General features: G+C 31.2%; 1 protein-coding gene across 5 annotated transcripts in view; it reads right to left on the bottom strand.

Annotated features, from left to right (window-relative positions):
* Window positions 1–1,342: 1,342 nt before the first annotated feature.
* Window positions 1,343–23,598, bottom strand: part of Tent2 (terminal nucleotidyltransferase 2) — a 69,501-nt gene continuing 47,245 nt past the window's right edge. For all 5 annotated transcript variants that reach the window (XM_058574317.1, XM_058574325.1, XM_046427716.2 and 2 more), the window contains 5 exons: window positions 16,401–16,444; window positions 11,007–11,143; window positions 6,618–6,709; window positions 4,329–4,408; window positions 1,343–2,786 (listed from right to left, as the gene is read on the bottom strand). In XM_058574317.1, coding sequence (XP_058430300.1) covers window positions 2,712–2,786; window positions 4,329–4,408; window positions 6,618–6,709; window positions 11,007–11,143; window positions 16,401–16,444 — 428 coding nt within the window. In that variant the 3' untranslated portion in view covers window positions 1,343–2,711. The remainder of the gene's footprint in view (window positions 2,787–4,328; window positions 4,409–6,617; window positions 6,710–11,006; window positions 11,144–16,400; window positions 16,445–23,598) is intronic.

The raw sequence follows: 23,598 nt of genomic DNA, 5'->3' as shown, positions 1-23,598 counted from the left end.
TAGCGCCTTGCTTTTGCTGGGGCTAGCTTTGAACTAGCAATCCTCCTAACCTCAGCCTCCTGAGCGGTGGGACTACAGGCATGCGCCATAGCGCCAGGCCAAACACTTATTTTTAATCATAGCAGATTCTATTCACAGAATTGTTGAATATGATGAATGGAGGTTTGGTATTTATTATTCTCTAGTTATGCCAGTTTGTATGTATATGTTTGGTCGGTGGGCAAGGAAGGGAAGACAAGTCAGATACACTATGGAACTAATAGCTTAATGGGCATAGGAATAGAAACAGAAGAGTCCAGGCTCCCAGGTTTTATTAAACCTGGTTTAACATTAGGTAGGCTTTCCATTAACAATTCAAATGACCATGCTCACCTGGGACAAAAAGAATTCAATTGCAGTTGTGGGTATCTGCTAAAATCTAACCTACTGGTAGCCATTCTGCTTCTTCAAATTCACTCAGAATTTCTCAGGAACACTAAAAAGTCTAGAAAACTTATTTGCAAAGAACCTAGCTTGAATTAATCCAAAACTGAGAACTGCAGTAGAGTATAATACTTTAACAAAACATGCAAATATATAGAAAATGGGGAAGTCAACACCAATAAAATAATTTAGTGTTCACTGCACAAATAGCTAAGAACAAAATTAAGTCTAAAAAAATTCTTTCATATATTCACAGCCCACTTATCTGTCCCATTTGAACTGTCACAAAGTTCATAATCTTAAGTGTCAGCCCACTGATCTAGAATGAAAGTTGATTAACTTCTTGATCTAGTGGTAACACTGAATCAGCTGAAAATGAATAATAGTGTAGGGTCACTGAAAGCTGAGAAAATAGTGGCAGTGCAAGAGTTCACACTATGGTAAATTCTGGGGCTTTATTAGGAAATGCCATAATAACTGCAGAGGCAGAGCACCTTACACACACCCATCCCTGAGAACTGTACAATATTACTGAATGATAAGTACTACTGTTTGTAATGATTACCCAAAGTCATCACCTGAATATTAATTATACTCAATTCATTTTGATAAAGAAGAGTTGTACAATGTATAATCAATTTCAGGAAAAATTCCAAGAATTCGTATAAAAAGTTCAACTGTATCAAATATTACACATTAGTAATCTAAAAAAATCACCTACATGGAAAGCTTCATTCCTAATGACAGAAAAAATAAGGTACTAATATGGTTAACTGGCTCTAACCATGGATGAACTTAATTCCAAGATTTTCTGTATTAATCTAAATAACCAAGCACAACAAATGAAGTCAGATCAGCTCTAGATGCTAACTATAGCCCCAATCTCATTTCAAAAGCAAAGATGTTCACAGAAAAACAATTTCCATATATAAACTTTATTCCATTTGACATCATACAAAAAGTTTAAACGTAAAGAAAATGAAAATATGCACCTTTTACATGTCAAAGAAAAGCAAGTTTTAGCTTCTGAATTGGCTTGCAAAAAAAATACTTAAGAGGTACAAACTGTATTACAGTAGGTCTAAAAGAAGTTGTCTGCAATCCTTTTAAAAAAGTTAAAACTGTTTTCAAGATTTTTTTAATATTTAAATTTACAGGCACTCGCCAATTTACAAATATTTACATAAATTTAAAAAAACCTTAATAAACACTGTAACTTTTTTAGCAGCCACCACTACTTCTTTGATGTGGAAAAGAAATACTACAAAAGATATTTTTACAAACATTAAGCTTTTATTTATATTTTTTTATGTCTTATCTAAAACTTTGTAGTGGCTTACTGCCTAAAAATTCCAGTTTAGATTACGGTCCTATAATTGTACACACACCAAAAAAATCTGATTCTACAAACAGGATATAATCTTAACTTTGATGCTTCAGTTTCTGTTGCTTCTTGTCATCGGAAAAATAAGCAGGAAACGGAAGTAAAGCAAAAGTGCACATTGCACTAAAGCACAGGAAACTTAATCTTTTCAAAATGTCTACATAAAATAGTCCTTAAAACAGTTCTTAACAATTCACTAACTGCTCTAAGAGTTAGTGCTTGCATTACTACAGTGCAAAATGTGTTGTTATTTCAACATAAAATCTAAAGCAATCTCAAAAGTACATCAAAAGCACGTGAGGTACTAATGAAATGCTAATAAAGACACTCAAAGCCTCAATCTGTCCCTGGGAGGCAAGTGAAAATTTAAGACAATTGTCCAGTATTTCATGACACTGCCGTGATTTTACTGAAATAAAAGATTTCATTTTGCTTCAAGTAACTGAATAACTGACTTGAATCTTCACTTTTTAAGAACAGACTTAGACAACAATCTATCTGTTGTATATTACACTTTAAGCATGTACAAATGAGATCCTTTCCAAAATCCCACACAGCTCTTCACTCTTAGTATGTGGTACAATTAACTGAAATTGTATCAAAAACCTTTTTATTTGTTCAGGTAATTTCCCAAAATATATTTTATCTGATTGCCTGAAAATTCATGCCATAATATTACTAATCATCAATGTAAACATCTTCAAAAATACATTTTTTAAATCAAAGTATTTTATTAGGAAATGTCATAATAAAATATGCCATCTTTATATAAGTGTGTCCTTTTAAAAATAAAACAGGAAACAAGAGGAACAATTAAAAAGAAACCATGATAGAGGTAAACAAATGCATTATGCTGTAACTATTGTTCTTTATTTCTCAGAAGAATTTAAGAAACAGAGGCCAGTTATCTTTTCAGGATAGCAGCTCTTAAAGGTAGTATACTGTTCAAATCTCTTTTGTTTTTCAATCTGTGCCATGACTGGGAGAGAGAGAGAGAAAAAATCATTCTTAAAACATAAAATATATGCAGAATACAGAATAAAAGACAAAGAATGTTAACAGTGGTTTTTTCTGATGGTGGAAAACTTTTGGGTAAGTTCTTTCTTCCTTGTGTTTTTATTTCCCAAGTTGTTAACATCATCCAAGTATTGTTTTTGTAGCCAAAAAGAAAATGTTATTTTAAAATTCCATACCTGTATGGTTCTAATTCATTAATTTAAAAGTGCAAAAAAACATAAAAATAAAAGTACACATGCAGGTGGTACAAAAAAAGTAAAACTGACAATAACAACATTCACAGACTTAATACTTTTGTCTAAAATAGGAAGACAATTAAAACAAAACTTTTGGATTTGAGAAGGTAAGAAAAAATTACTTCAATTAGTTGATAACTTTTTCTTGTCTTTACTAGCTTTTACAATTACAAATATTACGTATGAAGGACAAAGTAAATCTAAAAAAGGCAATTCATGTATGCCCCTGAAAACAAATAATGAATGGAATTTATTTTTTTTAAATCCTGAAATTCCTGTTTACAAGCTAAAAATCTGGCTCACTACTTTAATTTATTCTCATAATGGCTCCAATGACTAAAAATATTGGTTTTTCAGCTACATAATTCTAAATGAAAAGCTCACTCATCAATAAGAACAAGGTAGCAAAATGCTACTTCCGAGTTCTTAATTTGACAGACAAAAGTATTCCTTCTTAAGTATCTGTTTTAAAATTAAAGACGTTCTATGCTGGGGTTGTAGCTCAGTAGTACAGTGACTGACTAGCATGTGTGAGGCACTGGGTTCGATTTCTCAGCACTGCATATAAATAAATAAAAGTCCACCAACAATTAAAAGAAAAATAAATTTAAAAAAAATTAAAGTTCTGTACAACAAATTTTCTATTCTGGCTGACAAATTGAGAGGGCCTAGTTTGAAGGATAGCTGATAATATAATACCTGAATTTTAAGTTATCATTAAAATAAAGTATGATTTTCACAGTTCTCTGATCTTTTTCTTCTATTAAGCTTTTCCCCCATGTTTCTATTAATGCACTTCCCCACATATGGTGGAATTTCATGAAGACAGGGACCTTGTCTAGCAACACTAGTAATAAATTTACACTGAAAACATATACAAACATATATTTTCAAAACTTCTCAAAATATAAACAAGGATAAAATGGGACTTTAGTTCCTTGTGACAGTGAAATATGCAAAACAACAGCTTTCTTTTAAGGATATAAAAAAATACCCTGATATTTTAGGGAAGGAAAGGAATCCATTAGGCTTTACTCATTATTTTGGGAGTTTAATAAGCTCCCTATAAAAATGTTTATTTCTTAAAAAAAAAAAAAAAGTCACGTGTATGAAAAGAGAGCCAGCTTTCTCTGAAGGAAAAAGTATATCTATATTCAAGTAATAAATTCCCTATTACATTATATTAATGGTTTCACAACAATATATATTCATTTTTACAGCATACTATTCCACTAATGTTTATAGAGTTAATTTGATGCACTATTTACCTTTAAAAATTGATCCTTGATCATGTCAAACTTCTGTTTTTCATGCACAGCTCTGGCTGTATTAGTCCCATCAAAAGGTTCTGCAATGTTAAATGCACATATGAAAAATAAATTCTTAAAATGAGAACTTTCCTTTTTTGGTGGGGGGGGGCAGCTGATGGTGGTGGAGTTCAAACTCAGGGCTCACCCATACCAGGCAAGTACTCTACCACTGAGTTATGTCTCCAACCCTCCAAATTTTTTAGATTATGTGAAACTGTCAATATATGATGGGTTTTGACCTATGAAAACAGCAATTTCATATGGCTCAACCTAATATCTTTATTGAACTTATGCATACAGAAAAGTTTCATACAGCTATCAGCTGTCTAATAAAGATAGAATTCAAGTAAAATGACTAAAAATGAAAGTTATCAAAGTAAGTTAATTCTAAATCATAAAAGTGGATAAGATTTCTGAAGAATTACAGAGGGTCAAGTATCTACCCTAAGAGGGGAGAAAGTTAAAGAATAAAAAGTTATCGAGGTTAGGGATGTGGCTCAGTGCCCCTGGTTTTAATCCCCAGTACCAAAATAAATAAACAAGTACCACTCTATTCATGAGAGGTACCCAATGTCAAATGTCACAGGAAGGTAATCTGAAGTTTAATTTTAATTTAAAAGCTGATTTTGTCCAGCAGAAGAAAGGTCAATAAATCTTTAAAGCAGAAGTTCAACACTGGAGAAAATGAAACATAGTGTTATGTTATGGTGTAGTGTGTAGTTTAGAAAGAAATACAGTGAGGATAGTAACTTCTATGAGAAATTTAGTAGAGAAAGAAGAGAATCAGAATAGGAGACAGGAAGAAAACAAACAAAAGTTTGTGTTTTTCCCATATCTACATTCCATGTCCAGACCCACCTTCACCTATAAGATAAGGGAGAAGAGTCCATATTTGGAAATAAATGACAAGAGGACAAGGAAACTGAAGAAGGATAACGGAAGTCATTAGGAGTGAGATTGATTGGGAGCAGAAGGCAAAACTTGCTATAAATTAAGATTCTGGACCCTGTAAAAGAGGAGGGAAAGTACTTAGAAGAATCAGTAGGATCAAGCTAAGAATATTTTTCAAAGATGAAAATGCCTATAAATATCTTAAAGCTGAAAGAGAGAGATGGGAGAGAAAAGGAATGAAGTTGCTAGAAAGAGAAATGGTAGCTGAGGGGAAAGACCTGGAAAAACTGTGAAAGGAAATCTGATAAAGGGTTTTGCTGTAGATTACAGTACTATAATCCAAGCAGGCCCATAATCTTAAAAGCTTCTTTATTTATTTTGTATTGCTTAGAAGGGCTATTTTGTAAAGGGTGTTTATTGTCACAGTTATTATGTTGTTTTTTTTTAATTTCAAAAAAAAAAAAAAAAGGACAAGGCCATATGCCAAAGTATAGTGAATCACATCATACACAGTACTTTATAACAATGTTTAATATTCAAAAGAACACAAGTAACTAAAATAACATACACTCTCTGTAAAATTTATTAATAAACCAAATACCAAAGCAGATTTTAATTCCTATTCACAAACTCAAATTTTAAGATGCTGCATATAATTCAAGACTAAAATATTCTAAATCTAATGTTTTCTACAAACACTGATTCTCGATTCTTTTCTTTTTTATCTTGAGATTTACAAAGGTCTTCAGTTTGGTATCTATGCAAACAATTTTGCCTCTTTTATTTTTTTTCCTTTTTCTTTTTTTGATGCTGGGAATCCAACCCAGGGCCTCATGCATGCTAGGCAAACTCTCTATTATGCCTCTTAAAGTCAGTTTACCACTGACTCAAAGAAAATGTCTCAGCTACACATAAATTAATTTTAGAGAAAAGAATTTACTTTCACGTTAACTTTCATAGTAAAATTAACTTCAGAAAAAAACTAGTTTGCATTAAATAACAATATTTTCAGTGTCAAAGAATACAGATCATTTCAATAAGAATCATCTTCTATGATATTTTCTCCTATCTGTAAATCATGACATTAAATTTCAATCAACCAAAAGTAGGAGGAATGCACAAAGCCTATTCAGCTCTTACCAACAAAGATTACTCAAATTCATGTTTATTATTTCTCATAACTAAAGAATTTGAAATGATTTTTTAATTAAAAATTTAAAACTATAAGACCTGTGAATCACTTCAAGACATAAATAAATATATTACTTTTAACTGCAATACAAGCTGAAATTAGTCAAGTAATTCGGTACCATGATGATAACTGGATGGTAAATAGAGTAATCATGGGAAAACTACCTTCTACACAGATGTATTTATTTCTCCATTCAATACCATCAGGCCTTGGAATGGCTTTGGCTTCACGAACTGAAATCATTTGACTATTCCAGCTATAAGAAGAAAAACATTAAATCATGTCAAGTATTTTCATAATCTCCTTTTTATTATATCTAAAGTAAGGCCAACCCTGATTTTCTTACAGAATAATGAAATTTGCCTCAACCATCAGCACAATCTTTATTTCCCTTCTCTAATTATTTTCTCGACAGCACTTACCTTCTAACAACTTGCTTATATATTATGTTATTATTTCTTGTGTGCTTCCCAAGTAGAATGAAGTCTAAGATGCTTAGATATTTATCTTTTTTTCCTACTGTTCATCTAGTTACTGAGTACATACAAGCTATTCAATACATGTTTACTGAATAAATGAAGTAGTACAAAAAAAACTAAAAAACTTTAAGTAATCAAAAAATTATGCTCACTGCTAATACCCAAATAAGAATTTTTTATTTGTTAAGAGAAAAGCAATCTTCTTGTGTTGTTTTCTGGTACCATTTGTTCAGGTATATCTTGTATGTCTTGTGAGAAATTTTTAAAATTTACTTTTAAATTTTTAAAATTTCTAATAGAAGCATGTAGGTATTGTTTTAGGAAAACAAAACTGATACTCTATGAAAACAATGCTATTGCTACATATCAGACACAGCTGTCAACAGCAAAATTTTACTCAAGAAAACAACTTTATTGGCACAGCTAAAAATAAATCAACTGATCTTTAGTATACACCAACTTTATACTTTGTTTCTTAAAGGTTTAAGAAGTTTTCACATTTCTAACAGTTATTACAAGCATTCTTTTTCCAAAGGAACATGTTAAAATATATGACCATTCTATACAAGAGAAAAATAAATTTGAAAAATAGCTCAAATCCTTTTTTCAGCAGTATTTAGCTTTCGCTACCATTTCAGCAAGCAGAGAAAGACTACATCTTGGAACCTTCCGATTCCAACATTCACCCTACCCTTCCTCTATGTAAGAGAGGATCCATAAGAACATAACCACAGGTCCAGCATGCCATTTGTTTCTGGAAATGTCATAAATTTCTATATTAATTAAGAAAAATCTTGTATCTTCTGAAGTTTAATAATTTAAAGCATGTTACAAGTATAATTTTCTATTTTGTTTTATCAAAAGTGGCATAGAAATATTATAAAGGGATTTTAAGTCCTTTAAATATATGTGTGTCTGTATGTACATATATATAATATCACTTATATGCACACACACATCTGAATTTACACATTTTAAAAACAAGTGAGATTCAGGTGTAGTGGTACAAGCCTGTGAACCAGCTACTCAGGATGCTGAAGCAAGAGTATCATAAGTTCCAGGCCAGTCTGGGCAACACAGCAAGACCTCATCACTTTCCTCATGCCACACACAACACACACACAAAATGAGCTGTCAAATGAAAATAATATTAGTTATTGGTTACAGCAAATTTTTTTAGAATCCTCATGTACTGCAGTTCCAGAAGTATGAACTCCAAAAAAAAATAATAATTCTGATCTATTGCTTTAGATGTTTCTTAAAAATTAACAATATAAGGGGAAGAGTTATAGAACCATAACTGAACTAAACATAGTTATAATATTATACTTTGTATTACTTAAGAAAATTTTCACTAACAAAATGAACTTTCTCCTAGGATGATTTCTAGTATCAGCTTAAAGGGAAATTGTATTTGTAAACATTACTTTTAAAATGCACAGACTGATGTTTTTTTCTTTCAGAAGAGTTTAGAATATTAAAATATAAGGCTGTAGGTATAGCTCAGAGATAGAGCACTTTACTACCTGGGTTCAATACCAGTGGAAGGAAGAAGGAAAGGAAGGAAAAACTACTAAAATACTATATCCTGCTGTTAAGTTACAACTTTTGTTTCTTTAAACTAAAGGAATTCAGTTGTCAACACTAAATTTCTATTAAATTCAATTCTGAATTTACATTAGATGCCACTACCTGACTACTTGGTTCTAAACTGGGTCACAAAAACCTATGCAACACATATTCATTTAATTGATTATCCCTAATCAGGTATCATTTACGCTTCAACTTACAATCAACCCAAGTAATGCAAGTTATTTAAATGACTATCATTTGAAGTACTTCAAAGGGAAAAAAAAATACTTTGAATCAACCATTCAAACTGATTAAATCTACTCATTTTCAACAAACTTTTGAATATTTTTAATTATTAACTATTTCAAATCATTAAAACATAATATATAATTTATTTACTCTAAGAAGTAAATTTAAATGTAGAATGTCAATGGTAATTTAAAAAATATTTTCCTTAAATATTTCATTCTTTAAAACACATAAGGCAGGGCTGGGTTGTAGGCTTAGTAGTAGAACACTTGCCTAGCATGTGTGAGGCACTGGATTCAATCCTCAGCACCACATAAAAATAAATAAAACAAAGGTATTTTGTCTACCTACAACAACAAAAATACAAAGACACACAAAGCAGCCAGGCATAGTAGTGCACACCGAGTCTCAGTGACTCGGAAGGCTGAGGCAGGAGAACATCAAGTTTGAGGTCAACCAGGGCAACTTAGTGAGAGCCTGTCTCAAAATAAAAAAAAAATTAAAAGGGCTAGGGCTGTATCTCAGTGGTAAAGCACTCCTGGATTCAATCCCCAGTACAAGAGTGTGGGACTCCAGGGGGGACAGAGACAGAATACAAATATACAAGCCCTTTATCATACTGATCTATTCTTGATCATTATTTGCTTACCATGTGAAGCACTGATTACATTGATTATATTTCCTAGAATCCTTGGTGATCCTTGTCCACTATTTTGTCAGTTCATAGTTCCCAATGAATCTGTGAAGCCTAACTTCATTTAAAAAAATTTTACCATAGCAGCACAATGTGAGTGAAGTGGGTAAGAAAAACCAGTCATTTTTTTATTTACTTATCTTTATGTTATGTTATTTATTTAACAGTTGGGGGTCTGGCTATATTGCCTTATCTGCCCCTGATCTTCTGGGCTCAAGCAATTCTTCTCCCTCAGGAATCAGAGTAGCTGGTATTACAGGCATGCACCACCATAGATGTCTAAAGATCCATAATTTTTAAATGGCTATATAAACCTTCTACAACGTTTATATCATGTACTCAAAGCATTCCTTACCAAGCATTTAATTCTTTGTCTTTAAAGAGAATTTTTAAATTGAATATCTCAACATACAGAAGAAATTGATCCTCAGCACCACATAAAAATAAAAAAATAAAGGTATTGTGGTGTTCAACTACAACTAAAAAAATATTTTTTTTTGAAAAGGGCTTTACTTTTTAGAATCTGAATAACATTTCTTCTTTCATGTCCCATGTTTCAAATCATCTAAGTCAGATTTCTTTAGAGCTACTTGTATCACATCTGAAAAAACAATACCAATATTGCAGTGTATCACAGTTAAGTGTGAACTGTGCAAACTATCTGAAACAGTACCCTTATAAGGTATGAGATCTTTCAGTGAGTGACTTCATCTCTCTTACTTCATCTCTCTCTAAGCCTCCCTGGTAAAATATGAGGACATCATATAATACCACCTAATAATAGTTACTTTGTAAACTGAATGAGATAATACATATAATCTGCTTAGAAGCATTTTAGCACTTACTAATAGTAATTTATTATTATTGTTATTCTCCTCTCCAAATTCCTTCAAAATGGTTTAAGGTTCATTGCACCCTCCTCTAATTTTGTATAATTCCCAAACTTGTCTTCTTCCTTCAAACTTCCCCAGATTGATCAGAAAAGCAGCAAACAAATACTAGCCTCACTATCTCTGGACTTAGAACTCCCAAAATAATTTTCTCTTCTGTCTGGACTGATTGTGCACTTTGTCTCATGTTTATATATTGCCCTCAAAACAAAAAAGGAGAAAAAGATGTTTCCTTGATGTGCCTATCATACTAACACAACTATTAATCAGATAGCATGAATTAAATAAAAAATTTCCAAGTCTGTCTTGGCTGTATTTTTAACTGCACATTTTAGTTCCTAGAAAATGTATCTGTTCCAATCTACAAAATACCTAAAAGACAGGACCCATAGAGACTCTTTTATGGAATGAGGCAGCAAAACAAAGTGGGAACATGAATAAAATCAGCTAAAACTGGGCTTATTAAATGGAGCTTATTAAACTATAATATTTTTATTAGTTAGAATTATTAGATCAATTTAGCATCTAATATCATTAAATATTAAATTTCATAAATTACACATTTTTGAATATGCTTACAGCACTATAGTTGACAAATAGAGCTTCTGACCAAATTTGTAGCATTCACTTACATATAAATGAATAAACACAATTTAAAGTTTTACTTACTCAAACTCTGTAGCATAATATTTAAGAAAGCCCAGTAAGAGGTCCCCAAGACTTGATTCATTCTTTGAGAGGTAAGGAGGAACATTACATGGAGCTTGATGTACAAGGTGCAGCTGTATAACAGGACTGAAACATTCCTGTTAAAAAAAGAAAAAAAATGTAAAGCCATTTAAAACATTTACACTAAAAAACTTAACAAATCCTAATGCAAGTTGAGGAGAGAAGAAATTTTCTTTTGGTATCCAGGGGTACTCTACCACTAAGCTACATCCGCAGCTCTTTTCATTTTTTATTTTAAGACAGGGTCTCACTAGTGTTGCATACTGGCTTCAAACTTGTGATCACCTGCCTTAGCCTCCCAAGTCACTAGAATTACAGGTGTGTGCCACTATGCCTGGTGAGAAAAATTTCCTTTATATTGGCAATTTGGAAATTTGAAGATTTTCTTCTAAAGGTTTCACCAATACTTGGAGTAAGCCAGAAATTACCTGAAAAACTAAGATATTCTAATTCTTGGCTCAGGTATTTCATTAAGTTAACATTTCTACGGTAGCAGAAGATTTCTAACTCATAAGTAAAATTTTATTATACATACATGATTCCTCCCAATAATATTAATATTTTCATAAATTTATCTCCTTAATTATTTCTACAAGGAGCAGATGTACCTTAGGTATAAAGGCTATATCCAAACACAAATTAAATATCCAACTGCCACTTAATCTTTTTCTCAAAGGCCACAAAAATAGCTTTAATGTATAAATAGTACTTATGCTGATTTAAGATTTTTAAATTTTTGTTTTATTCTGTTTTTATATTTTGTTTTTTAGAGGGAAGAGAAGATAGACATTAAACATGAACTTGAAAAGACAAAGGCAAGGAAAAGAAGATAATACACATAACGAACAATATATTTAGCAATACTTTTACCACAGTATTTATCCATATAAACTGCTTGCAATCCAGGTCCAAATAAGACATTTATCAGAAGGAATACTAATGGATACTTAATGCTTGGCCTATGGTATATCATTCACTATCATATCTGTTCTTCCTCTATTAGCAGCAAGTTCTGAATCTGAAGAACTGCATATGAATATAAGGTTTTCAAGTAATATATATCCATAAATTAAAAAATTATTTTCCTAAGGTAATTTGTACAATGCCATTGAAAATAGTTTTCTGCATTTACCCACTGCCATCACAGAAAAAATGAATAAAAATTATAAAAAAGCAACTGAGTAAACTGGGTAATGCAGCAGAACAACTAAAATGAGTTAAGGTTACTACTTAACAGATTAACCTTGGGCTTATAGATATTATTTCAACTGAAACATCTAAGTAACTCTAAAAAAATTTAAGCTTCCTTATCATTCAATGCTAATCCTCAAAAAAATCAATAAAAACAAAAGAGCAAAAAACAAAAATATTTTCTCCCTTGTTCCATTACCTAGAATTCTATTAATAATGTTTAACCATTGAGAAGTGATTACCTTTCTCTTAAGAAGAAAAATTCCATTCCAACCACAATTAATAAAGCTGGCACTCTCTTAAACCTGGAACTTCCTCTTATAATAGCTATTGTTATTACATCATAAAACCCAAGTTGAAATATTAATTGTCTAAGAGGAAAGTCTGGGGGAGATAGGAAAGAAGTCTCAATTTACAATAAAGAATAAAGAAAAAAGGACGAAAGATACAGTGCTTCTACCCGCCTTTGTCTCTTACTTGTTAGGTATAAACTGGACTTAGGACAACATTATTTGAAACTGTTATTTAGATATTATTTCCTGGCAAATCAAATAATAGGTATAATGTAAATCAAATGATAGGAAAAGTGGCAGGCATAATTATTATATGTCAATTTAAAATTAAAAAAGAAAGCCAGCTTCCTATTTAATAGCTCCTACTCTGAAGATTCTTACTAATTTCGATACCCATCACCTATTAAACATTCAGATTATGAACTGATGCTTTAACAGTCTTCTTATCTGAAGTTTGAAACTGTTTGAACTTCCTTTAAAATTCTTATTTTGTTCAATAATTTAAAGAAAAATATTAGCAATTATAAGATTAAAACTGAAGAGTTGTGAGATCTACTTTGTTAAAATGCTGAATGACCCTGGACCAACAATTTGGACAATCTTTGCCCAACTCTACTGTTCTTTTTTCATAAACTTACACAAAAAGAGTCATTGACTACTTATTGAGGAAAAACTGAAAGGAAAATTCAAACTTGAAAAGAGAAGTAATATGTAAATAGGAATTCCATCTACCCTTAAGAATTTCTCAGATTTTGGTAATCATTCACATTGCAAAAAGATTTTCTGCTTTAAGAAAGACTTCCACAAAGAATTTCTTTTAAAAAGGAGCTCCCTCATTATAGTTGTGGGTTTAAGAAAAATAGACAGATACATAAGGGGGTACAGAACTTAAACTAATACATTAGAAGCACATACAGAATATAAAATCAAAGGAAAAACAGCAGCTTAAAATTATAATGTAAGTCAATGAAAAGGCAATTAGACTGCAAACTACTTCTTTAGGAAGCAGATTTGGGGGATTACCAAAATTCATGTTTGCTTGATTTCCTACATAAAAGGAAGATTTCTTCATTGCATTTTTAGGACACTTTATATTGAACTACAAATCACCACATGTAATAAACAGTTCCTGAAAACGTTTTTCAAAGAATATATACATGTTGACAATATGAGGATAAGTAATCTTCCATTTCTCTTCGATCAATGCCAAGCTAGAAATCTAAAGGCAACCCCCCGAAAAACATCTGAAATGTGTCTTTACAACTGCTTACCAAAAATAGCAAAAACATCTTATATCAGATCCCATAATTTTTCTGAGATTACTTTATCTTCAAAAGTTTGAAATTTGGACAATTAAGGACTTTCTAGAATAACTAAGACTGCTTAATCTTTATGCTACTTTTTAGTCAGTAAAAATGAAATAGTAATTATTAATAATCCTATAGTATAACAGCTTTTAGAGTAATTATATATTTATAGGTCTTTCATCTATTTCACATATTCGATATCACAAGTGACTTGAAATATACCAATTTTAAAAAATAAATGTTTTCCCTTTGAAAAGTAACAAAAGTTTTTGTGTTATTATAAAGTTTTGCCATTCTCAAACTCATTTATATAAGTAAGCAGAAAATTTGCCATATGTGTTTTTCTTAAAAATGTCTTATAGGTAGGAATAATCAGAAATACACAAATAAAATATAATAAGCAACAGAAGTTACTTGAAATTATATGTTAGTGAGCACTACTGTAATTTTGCCTTCCCCTAGGAAACTAAGGAAAATGGAAAAAATACTAGTATCTGAATGTATCATTTGTGACTATACAGCTTGAATCAATCATGTAATCTTTCTAAGATTTAGTTTCCTCATCTGTGAAATAGGAATGATATCTTACAAGTCCATTTGTCCAGGGTTAAAGAACCTATATGTAAAATTTTGGATACTAAGTAAATGATGGTTATTATCAGTAATAAGAATCAAGCTGATTTGCTTGTTCCATCAGATGGACCACTTAAAAGCACTCTGCTTACCAGTTTGTCGGTTTCATATAAAACAAAAAATCTTACTTAAGAGGGAGTAGTAGGTCCTTATCTATGTAAGCATCAATTTTATAGTAAAAATAACACAGCTGCAATAATTAAAATGAGTGCCTAAATGCCAATTAAAACACTATTTACAGGTCTTGAATTAGTATTTTTTAAGGCCTTAGAGTTGGGCTAGTATTGAATTTATTCACCATCACTGTTAAAGACATAGGAAACAAGTTAAGACTGTAGGGTCAGAAAGAAAAAAAAAAAAGAGTGTAGGGCCAGAAGTAGTGGATGTGAACAAAGGTCTGTACTACCAAGAGGGCAAAACTAGACAATCAGAAAAATAGAAGAAACATGGGGCTGTTCAAACTAGAATTTAATAAGAATCTGGATGGGTATCTTGTCACAAAAAAGCAATATTTTTGCCCCCAAGTAAACTGATATTAAATTGATACTTTCCTAGTATCTTATATTAGCAAAAAAAGATTTTTCATAGCACCAGGTTTCAAGTGAGATTTTTGCAAAAACATTTTTCAATATATAATAAGTATAACTATTAGATTCCTTGTATGCTGAAAACTATATGCAGCTCTTTTTACGCTGGAACCTGGGTCTAAAAGGTTGGAACAATAAAATGAAATAGTAATAAACATAACCATTCTCTGTACACCTTTCAGTATGAACTAAAGAACAAATACTTATGGAAGAAGAAAATGAATTAAAGAATAAGGCCAAAAAGTTAACCTACTTTTATTTTTGTACTTGCTGATGATTCCACATTTTTCATGTTTAAGAGAGCATAAAGTCTGATCACTAACTATACAGACGCTCATTATGATATAGTTCTTCAGAACAACATTATTAGTTTCTAAATGGAGGAAGACAGCAGAAGGTTTTTGTCAAGTCTCTTCTAGCAGATGACCCACCAGAAATTGAGAGACCACCCCACTATAGCAAAATTCTATTACAGTGAACCTTTATTATTCAGTACCTTGCATGTGTGCATACTAACAAAAATATGGTTTCAGAAGGCTATCCAAACATTCCAAACAAGCAAGATAAATATTATTTCCACAGAAAATCAGGCACAAGGATGACTATGAAGGAAAACAGAAATGATAGGACTATAAAACAAGGAAACAAAAAATTCCAGAGAAGGACACAGAAAACTGGAAACAAAAGATGCATAGATTATGGATATGTACATTATATAACCTAGGTTTCTCTAAATTCACATCAAATAAATACTAATTTTTTTTCTAGTAGGCACACTTCATGTTTTTAGTGTTTCCAATTAATTTCATGATTTTAAATAAGCAGACCAGAATAGTATACTAAAGTTTACCTCTTTTGGTGTATTACAAATTAAAGATAAAAAGATTATCCAATAGTTAAACTTCTTAATTTTCCCCCAAACTTTTCAACATATAATTACTGTAGACTGAAAAATTTCTGAGTTACTAACTGAAGAAATGCTATAAAACTATATTTTAAAGTAGTATGAAGAAAACTGGAAAAAGGCCAAATAGGCCTTGATCAACTGAGTACATTTAATCCCCATTAATAATGAGTATCATGCAAAAAAAAGTCTACCATTAACATAACTGACCACATTGTCTGCCAATAATCAAACAAAAATCAGATTTCTGAAAAAATATATGAAATATTTAAATTTTCTTGTAGCAAATGCCTCAGCCTATATAAAAAAATGTTATCATGTACTTAGTTTTATTACTTTCATATTCACATTAATACTACATATAATTCTACATATACTTGACATAATATGTATTATAATAATTTATAAGAAACACTTACTGGGTAAATTTTTTGGAGGGATGGAAGAATTGGTTCAGGTAGGGCTATAAAAAGAAAAAGTTTAAAGCTTTTGTGATTTACATGACTCATTTTACAATGCAATAATCTGTCAGCTACACCCCAGGTAAGAGACAACAAGGGTCTATGCTAAAATTCAACAGTTTTCATATACTTCATGAAATTAATCTTCAACCTTAAAAATTTCAATGTAAGATACACTTAAGTTAACAATTTAAGATTTTATTAATAGACTATATATTCCTATGTAAACCCAATGTTCCTTACATGATTTTAGAATAATAGCTATCAAGAAAAGGACATAACATTTGGCCCAACATCAAACACACACACAAAATAAGACATGGATTGTTCTACAGATATTGAATGGACATTGTTAAGATGGATATAACTATCAGAAAAATGCAATTTTAAAAGTATAGTTCAATGATATTATTAATATCATGACTGAACAGTACTTTCCACCATGACTTTCCTGTCATTATTTAATTTCCACTAACGATGCCAAAACTGAGATCGTTTCAGGAAATTATCTGTTGAAAAAAAAAAAAAACTAAAAAATCTTCCAGCTATATAACATGCTTTTTACAAAAGAATGCCTCAGCAAAAGTCAGAAATCTAAATTGAGATTCATATCACTCTGCTATCAAATAGATAAAATTTCACACAAAGGAATCTCTATCCTCATTCTACTACTATATTTGTTAATCGTTCCTCACCATTCAGGAGCCTTAAATAACTCAAATCATATTCAATGCATTAACAGTAATTTCACAATGTTATAATGTAAATGGGACAATATAAAAGGCAGTATGTCTGATAGTCACAACATAAGAACTAAAAAATATCAAGTATGTTAAAATACAAAGTAATAAAATTTCTTTACTATTAGAAACCAATAGTACCATGATACACTTTGCATTTAAGATTAAGAAATATATATAACTAAATTCAGTAACAAAGAATACTTATTTCACTTATTTTTCAAAAACACCTCTGGAAAAGATTAATGTGCAGGTAACCAACTTACATGGTCTCCAACTATAAGAGTATTAATTTCTACTACATGGTAGAGAGTAGGATGCTTTATTTAAAATTCCCTTCTGCATCATGCTTCATTCCCAATTCAAAAATTAGAAATAAAATATAATTCTGTGATATAAATGTATGCAGTGTATGTCTAAGAACATTAAAAGGAAAAACACACTCATTACTTACCAAAAATCACTCTTAGGAAGTACGGATATTTACATAAATGTATTATTTTTCCTTCCAGAGGCATTCAAATGATCAAAGTTCTAGAAGACCCTCCAAGTAAACTCAAGCTCCAGTCACTTTAATTGTAAACATCTATGCATTTGTTTAATCTTTTTTAATGGTTTTAAAATAATTTTTTAAATTAATATAGAAATTCAAGATGGAATGATACAGAAATAAATAATATAGAAATCAAGTTGGAAAAATCTTACCAAAAATTAGTTTACTTAAAAATCTTAATTCTTCCCCACTGAATACCCCATAAATTAAAATTACAATAAAACAAAAAAGAAAGAAAAGAACATAGAATTTGAAGATAGAATTTTTTTTCCTCCAAATGCAGTTTATTTATTCTTCCACTAATTCAGAAAGGTACAAAAGTATTAATTTTTCCATATGTACTACAAACTAAGATACAGATACACTGTTCACTAGCTATTTCCAGTTCATTAGATGGTTGCAGTGCACTTAATTTTTGTCAATGTATGTAATAGTATCTTTTCATTCATTAACTATGAACACAAACTCTATTTGGAAAATGTTTTTATCATTTGATATATTTTGGTGGGTTGTAATAAATGTGACCTTAACACATAAGTTATACTAACTCTTAACCTGGACAATATCATTCTTTGAATCTACACCAAGTAGTACTGAGTGAGAAAACAAGCCAATATTTAGTAGGTGCTCACCAAGTCTTGGCTTTCTTTTTCCTTTCTTGCATCAATTCAGTCCATTGTTAAAAAAAAAAAAAAATGATATGGATGCTAACACTCAACAAGTGGGGAGGGGAAAAGAAGTTCAATGGATCAGACAAAGGGAAATGAAGAGAAGGGCGGGGGAATAGTAATAGGAAAGACTGTAGAATGAATCTGACACAAGACAGATATTTTCTCTCACATTATAACCACATCTAGGATTCCAGGTATGAAAAATAAATACCAACCACTGGTTAAGGGTGTCTCAATGGACAAAAGAACCTTTAAATATAAGCAATTCAGAAGCTTTTGAAGGCAAGAGCATCATTCAGTAACTTCCTTTCTTACAACCTTAAGATTTATTAACATTAATCATTAGAGAAACAATATTACAGTAGTTACTTATTAATACTATCCGACGGGAAATGGGTTGAGTGAGTTTAGTAGTTTTTAAAATGCTTATCTTACTCCAAAGCAATATAAATTCTGGAAAATAAAAACACTAGTTACCATCATCTAGTTTGACTTTAAAATTTGGGACTAACTCTTAGCTATAGACTAACTCTTGCACTAAAGATTTGATCCTTCAATTTTTTATCTTAAAAGCAAATTAAGACAAAAACAAGCTCATCACCAGGTGCAGTGGCAGGCTCAGCAGGCTGGCACAGGAGAATTGGAAGCTCAAGGCCAGCCTCAGCAACTCAGCAAGGCCCTAAGCAACTTGGTAACCACCCTGTCTCAAAATAAAAACTATAAAAGGCTAGGGATGTACCATCATGGTAAATTATCCCTGGGTTAAATCCCCAGTGTCAATCCATACCCCCAAAAAGTTCACCATTGTAATTTATGACCTATAGTTAATGTCTTGAGTATAGCTAATAAGATTTTATTTTGTCTACAGTTCAAATAAGGGCTTGCTAGTCAGGCTCCCACAAACTTATAAACTTTCCATACTGATTTATCAAAAATTTAGCTATTAAAACAGCAGATGTTCAATAGCACTAAGTTAACTATTAATTACAAAACTATAAAAACAATTTAAAAATGACTTCTGGACAGGTCTATACTGGGAACAAGGTAAGCATTCCATGAATATTCATTTTTATAATTTCTAACCAGTTGATATTTTACCTTTATCATTAAAATCTCTTCTCGATGGGTTTCCCTTTCATGCTTTCATTAATCTTTTCAAATATATGCTGTCTATTATTAATTGTTGAAATATGTTCTAGGAAACACTTTAGTTTTTTCAATTTTTCTACACACAGTGGATGTCTCTTTTGTTAACGGCAGAAAAGGATATTAAAATATTTAAGAAGTTTAACAAAACTTAAAGGTTATTTTATCCAACTATTCATGTTACAGATGAGAATGTGAAGCCCAGAGAAGCACAATAACTTGACCAATAACAAAAACTAGTTCTTTGTGGTAGAGTCAGAATTGTTCCATATACCTTGCACAGTCTTCTTATATTTCTTTTTCCCTCGCAGTAAGATAATGACTATCAAGAAAGCAACTTCTAATGCCAATCACTCTAATTTACTGATGGAGAAGTACCTTAAATTTGCCAGTATAGAGTTACACATTAGCTCTGGTAGCTGATTGTTCTCTAAGACCCAGAATTGACGGATAATACTGCCTTTAACACAAACCACTTCAGTAAATGGGAGCATTTTACCAAAATAAAACATGCATAAACAAAACAGAAAATACATTTAGCATGACTTCATTACATTGGTAAAATACGAATGTTTGAATTTTTAATTTGCTTGCAACAATGTGCCTATGATTAAAGTACATTTTTCTAAAGAAGTCAATCAAATTAAAACTTTTAATGTAACCAATAAGAACAAAAGAACATGGCAGAGATTGTGGAAATTTATGAATATTAATGTTTTAGTCAAAAATCTTTTTCCTTCTTTTTAGGTGCTGGGGATTGAATGCAGGGTTTCATGTATGTTAGGCAAGTCCTCTATTACTGGGCTCTATCAGTGAGCAAACATGAGCTTGCTCCCTCTCGCTCTATTCACCCCCTCTTGCTGATTTTCCCCCCATTTTATATATTGATATAAATTCCTAAATTGCTGAGGCTGACCCCAAAATTGTGATCCTCATGCCTCAGCATTCCAAGTACATGGGGTTATACTTGCATACCACCACACACTACTAAAATAAAATACAAATAGGCATTAGGCATGGTATGTGACTGTTATATTATTCTTTATGTTACATATATTTATGAGAATCCTTTTAATCTATTAAATTTTTGGTAAAAGTGAAGTATAATACACAGATAATCAGAAAAGATAATCAAAAAGAATAGAAATATGTTTCAGATTGAATGTAAAATTGAACTAAATGATTAGTGATATATAAAATAGCATCTAAAATAGCCACCATTATAATTCAAATCCTTCTAAAGAGGCAAATCAATCATCAAACCAATGTATATCCTAGACTAAACAATAATAAAAATACATACATTATGATGAGCTTGAAACATTTTAACAATGAAGAGGAAGATTATTAACCTTTCTGCTAACTCATTCCTAAATCGTGGCCCATTTAAACTATTTTAAGTCTCTCAATAAGTAAACAAATTTCATTTTATTTAATATTTAGAAAATACACTATCTTATTTAATATTTAGTATAAAACATCTACAAGTATAGTAAAATATAAAACAAATCCAACTGTCCATAAATAATCCAATAAAATTTTGGCACACACCTTTCCAGTATTTATGTACATACGAATATATTCACAAATACCAATAGTTAACTATTTTTAAACAAAATTGGCATTATGTTCTATAAGACAGTATATCAAGAGTATATTCTTATATCATGAAGTATCTTTAAAACATGATTTCTAGTGGCTACATAGCTTTCATTTCAGGATATATAATTTGTTTAAATATTCCCCTATTCTTAAAAACTCATTTTATTACAACAAACACTATGAAAAACAATCATATATATATATATATATATATATATATATATATAAATCCATATATGCCTCCCTGATTATCAGCTAGGTATAAATTCCTAGAAATGAACCTCTGAATCAAAAGATATGAACATAAACACTACAACACTGCTTTCTAGAAGGGATAACATAAATTAACACTCTTACCATATTATATGAGTATGAATTCCATTCTGTTATTTTTTAAAACTTCCAATTTAAGGATTTTAACCCCACATCTACAATACTTGTTATAAATATTTTGCAATTAAACTTTTGATTAAAAAATAGGAATAGAGCTGGGGTTGTAGCTCAGTGGTAAAGTACTTGCCTAGCACAAGTGAGGACCTGGGTTCGATCCTCAGCACCACATAAAAACAAATAAATCAAATAAAGGTTAAATTCTTAAAAAAAAAAAAAAAGTAGGTTAAATTCTGTTAAGAACCTAAAATGACATATTCATGCTAAGAGCATACATATGCTTTGCTAAACAAGGAATTATAAAGGTTGACATCTAATAAAAATAAAAATTAAGAGTAACACAAATACTTTGGGCAAGCAATGGCACCCTATCATCAGACAAAGGTAAGAGACAGACATAAAGGTATAATCAAGATTTTCTTTAGAACTAGTGATAAGTCCATCTCAATTGGGATAAATATGAAAAACAAAAAGATCCTAGAATTAATCACCAGAGAAGAAAGATTCCTGAACTGAGATGTGTCAGGAGTGGAAAGGAGGCAACAATTATCCCATTTTGAGATGGTACCTACATTATTCTGAGATTCTATCCATCTTGCTTTTTTGGTGTTAATATGCACCATTTTTTAAAATCAAGTCATGGTAGCAGTCAGTACCACTTTTTTGGTTCTGATAAATAACACACACACACACACACACAAAAAAAAAAGATTAGTTTTTTTTTTTTTTTTTTTTTAATTTCACTATTCCTTGAAATAAAAAAGTCTGGGAATAATGCCATAATATCCAATGCACAGGTGAGAAAAAAAAGTAAGAATACTATCTATTTACCACTACCAAGTTTCAGGCCAAGGAAAAAGGAAAAACCCAACAAATGCTTACTTATTACAGTAATTCATTTGTCCAAAAATTCGGAACTAACAGAACTGAACTTGGCATTTAATATTTGGATAGATAACAAAACCCTGACAAAGAAAAAGTTAGAAAAAAATAAAACGAATGTTAACAATAACAATGTTTGGGGGTGGTATAGTTAATTTGTTATTTTCTTTTTGTCCACATTAGTGTATTTTTAAGATTTTCCTATGATCTGTATGCATGATTTACTCAAACTTAATTTAAAAATATAAAATAATTTTAATAACACTAAATTATAACTTATTTTAAATACAATAATTCTGAACAAAAGGACAAATTAAATGAGAATGGGAATCTTATTCATGCTTTCACCAATCAAAATGCTGAGGCTGAATAACTGACTGAACTGCAAGTAACTTCATTCATTCATTCATTCACTGCAAATATATAATTGCTTATGCTAGTCCAGAATTTTGGAAATAATTTCCAAAAACCCATCACACCTTTGAACTTGAATAGTCTCCCGAAAATAAACAAAACTGTACTCCCCAGCACTGATGATTTCTGATCCACATATCAAGAACTCCCAATTTTCAATATCCTCAGTACAGAAACACTACCATAAGGACACCAATTATCTCAGTTTTCCAAGCCCTGATTTTTACTATTATTGACAAAATTGCTATTAACTACTTTCTCTGTCTCAGAACCTAAATATAGAAAGCACCAAATAATGCAATAAAAGGATGTTTTAAGGACCAGGCTCGCGGCGGTGGCGGTGGCAGGAGCATTTTGCACTGCGGCGGGAGCAGCATGGATTGGGGCATCAAGTTAAGGGGGAAAGGGGCAGGGTTCCTTCCAGCTTTCTGCCTTGTCCTGCACCACACCAGGAAGCCACTTCTACTTGGAGCAAGGAGCTTTGAGGCTCATGGTGGGGTCTCGAGGTTGTGACTCTGGCCCTCCCCACTCCATGCACACCATCAGGATCAGATTGAGGAATCTTGTGAAGAAATATCTACCCAAGAGACCTGCCAAAAATGACCCTGAATCCAAGATAAGAGAGAGGATGACCCCAGCTGCATTCTTAAATCCACTCTTCAGCCAGCCACTTGGGCACAGCTCAAGTTCTCTGCTTCTCCTTCTCTCATGTGCTAAATTGGAATGGACTGGCACTTGCAAAATGAGTGCCTATTTGG

This window comes from Marmota monax, unplaced genomic scaffold (assembly GCF_021218885.2).
Source record: "Marmota monax isolate L192 unplaced genomic scaffold, Marmota_monax_Labrador192_F-V1.1 WCK01_AAM20220418_F8-fsc00018, whole genome shotgun sequence".
In the NCBI taxonomy this organism is placed as follows: Eukaryota; Metazoa; Chordata; class Mammalia; order Rodentia; family Sciuridae; genus Marmota; species Marmota monax.
Note: the sequence above shows the minus strand (reverse complement) of the source record. Positions and strands in the feature narration are given on the sequence as shown.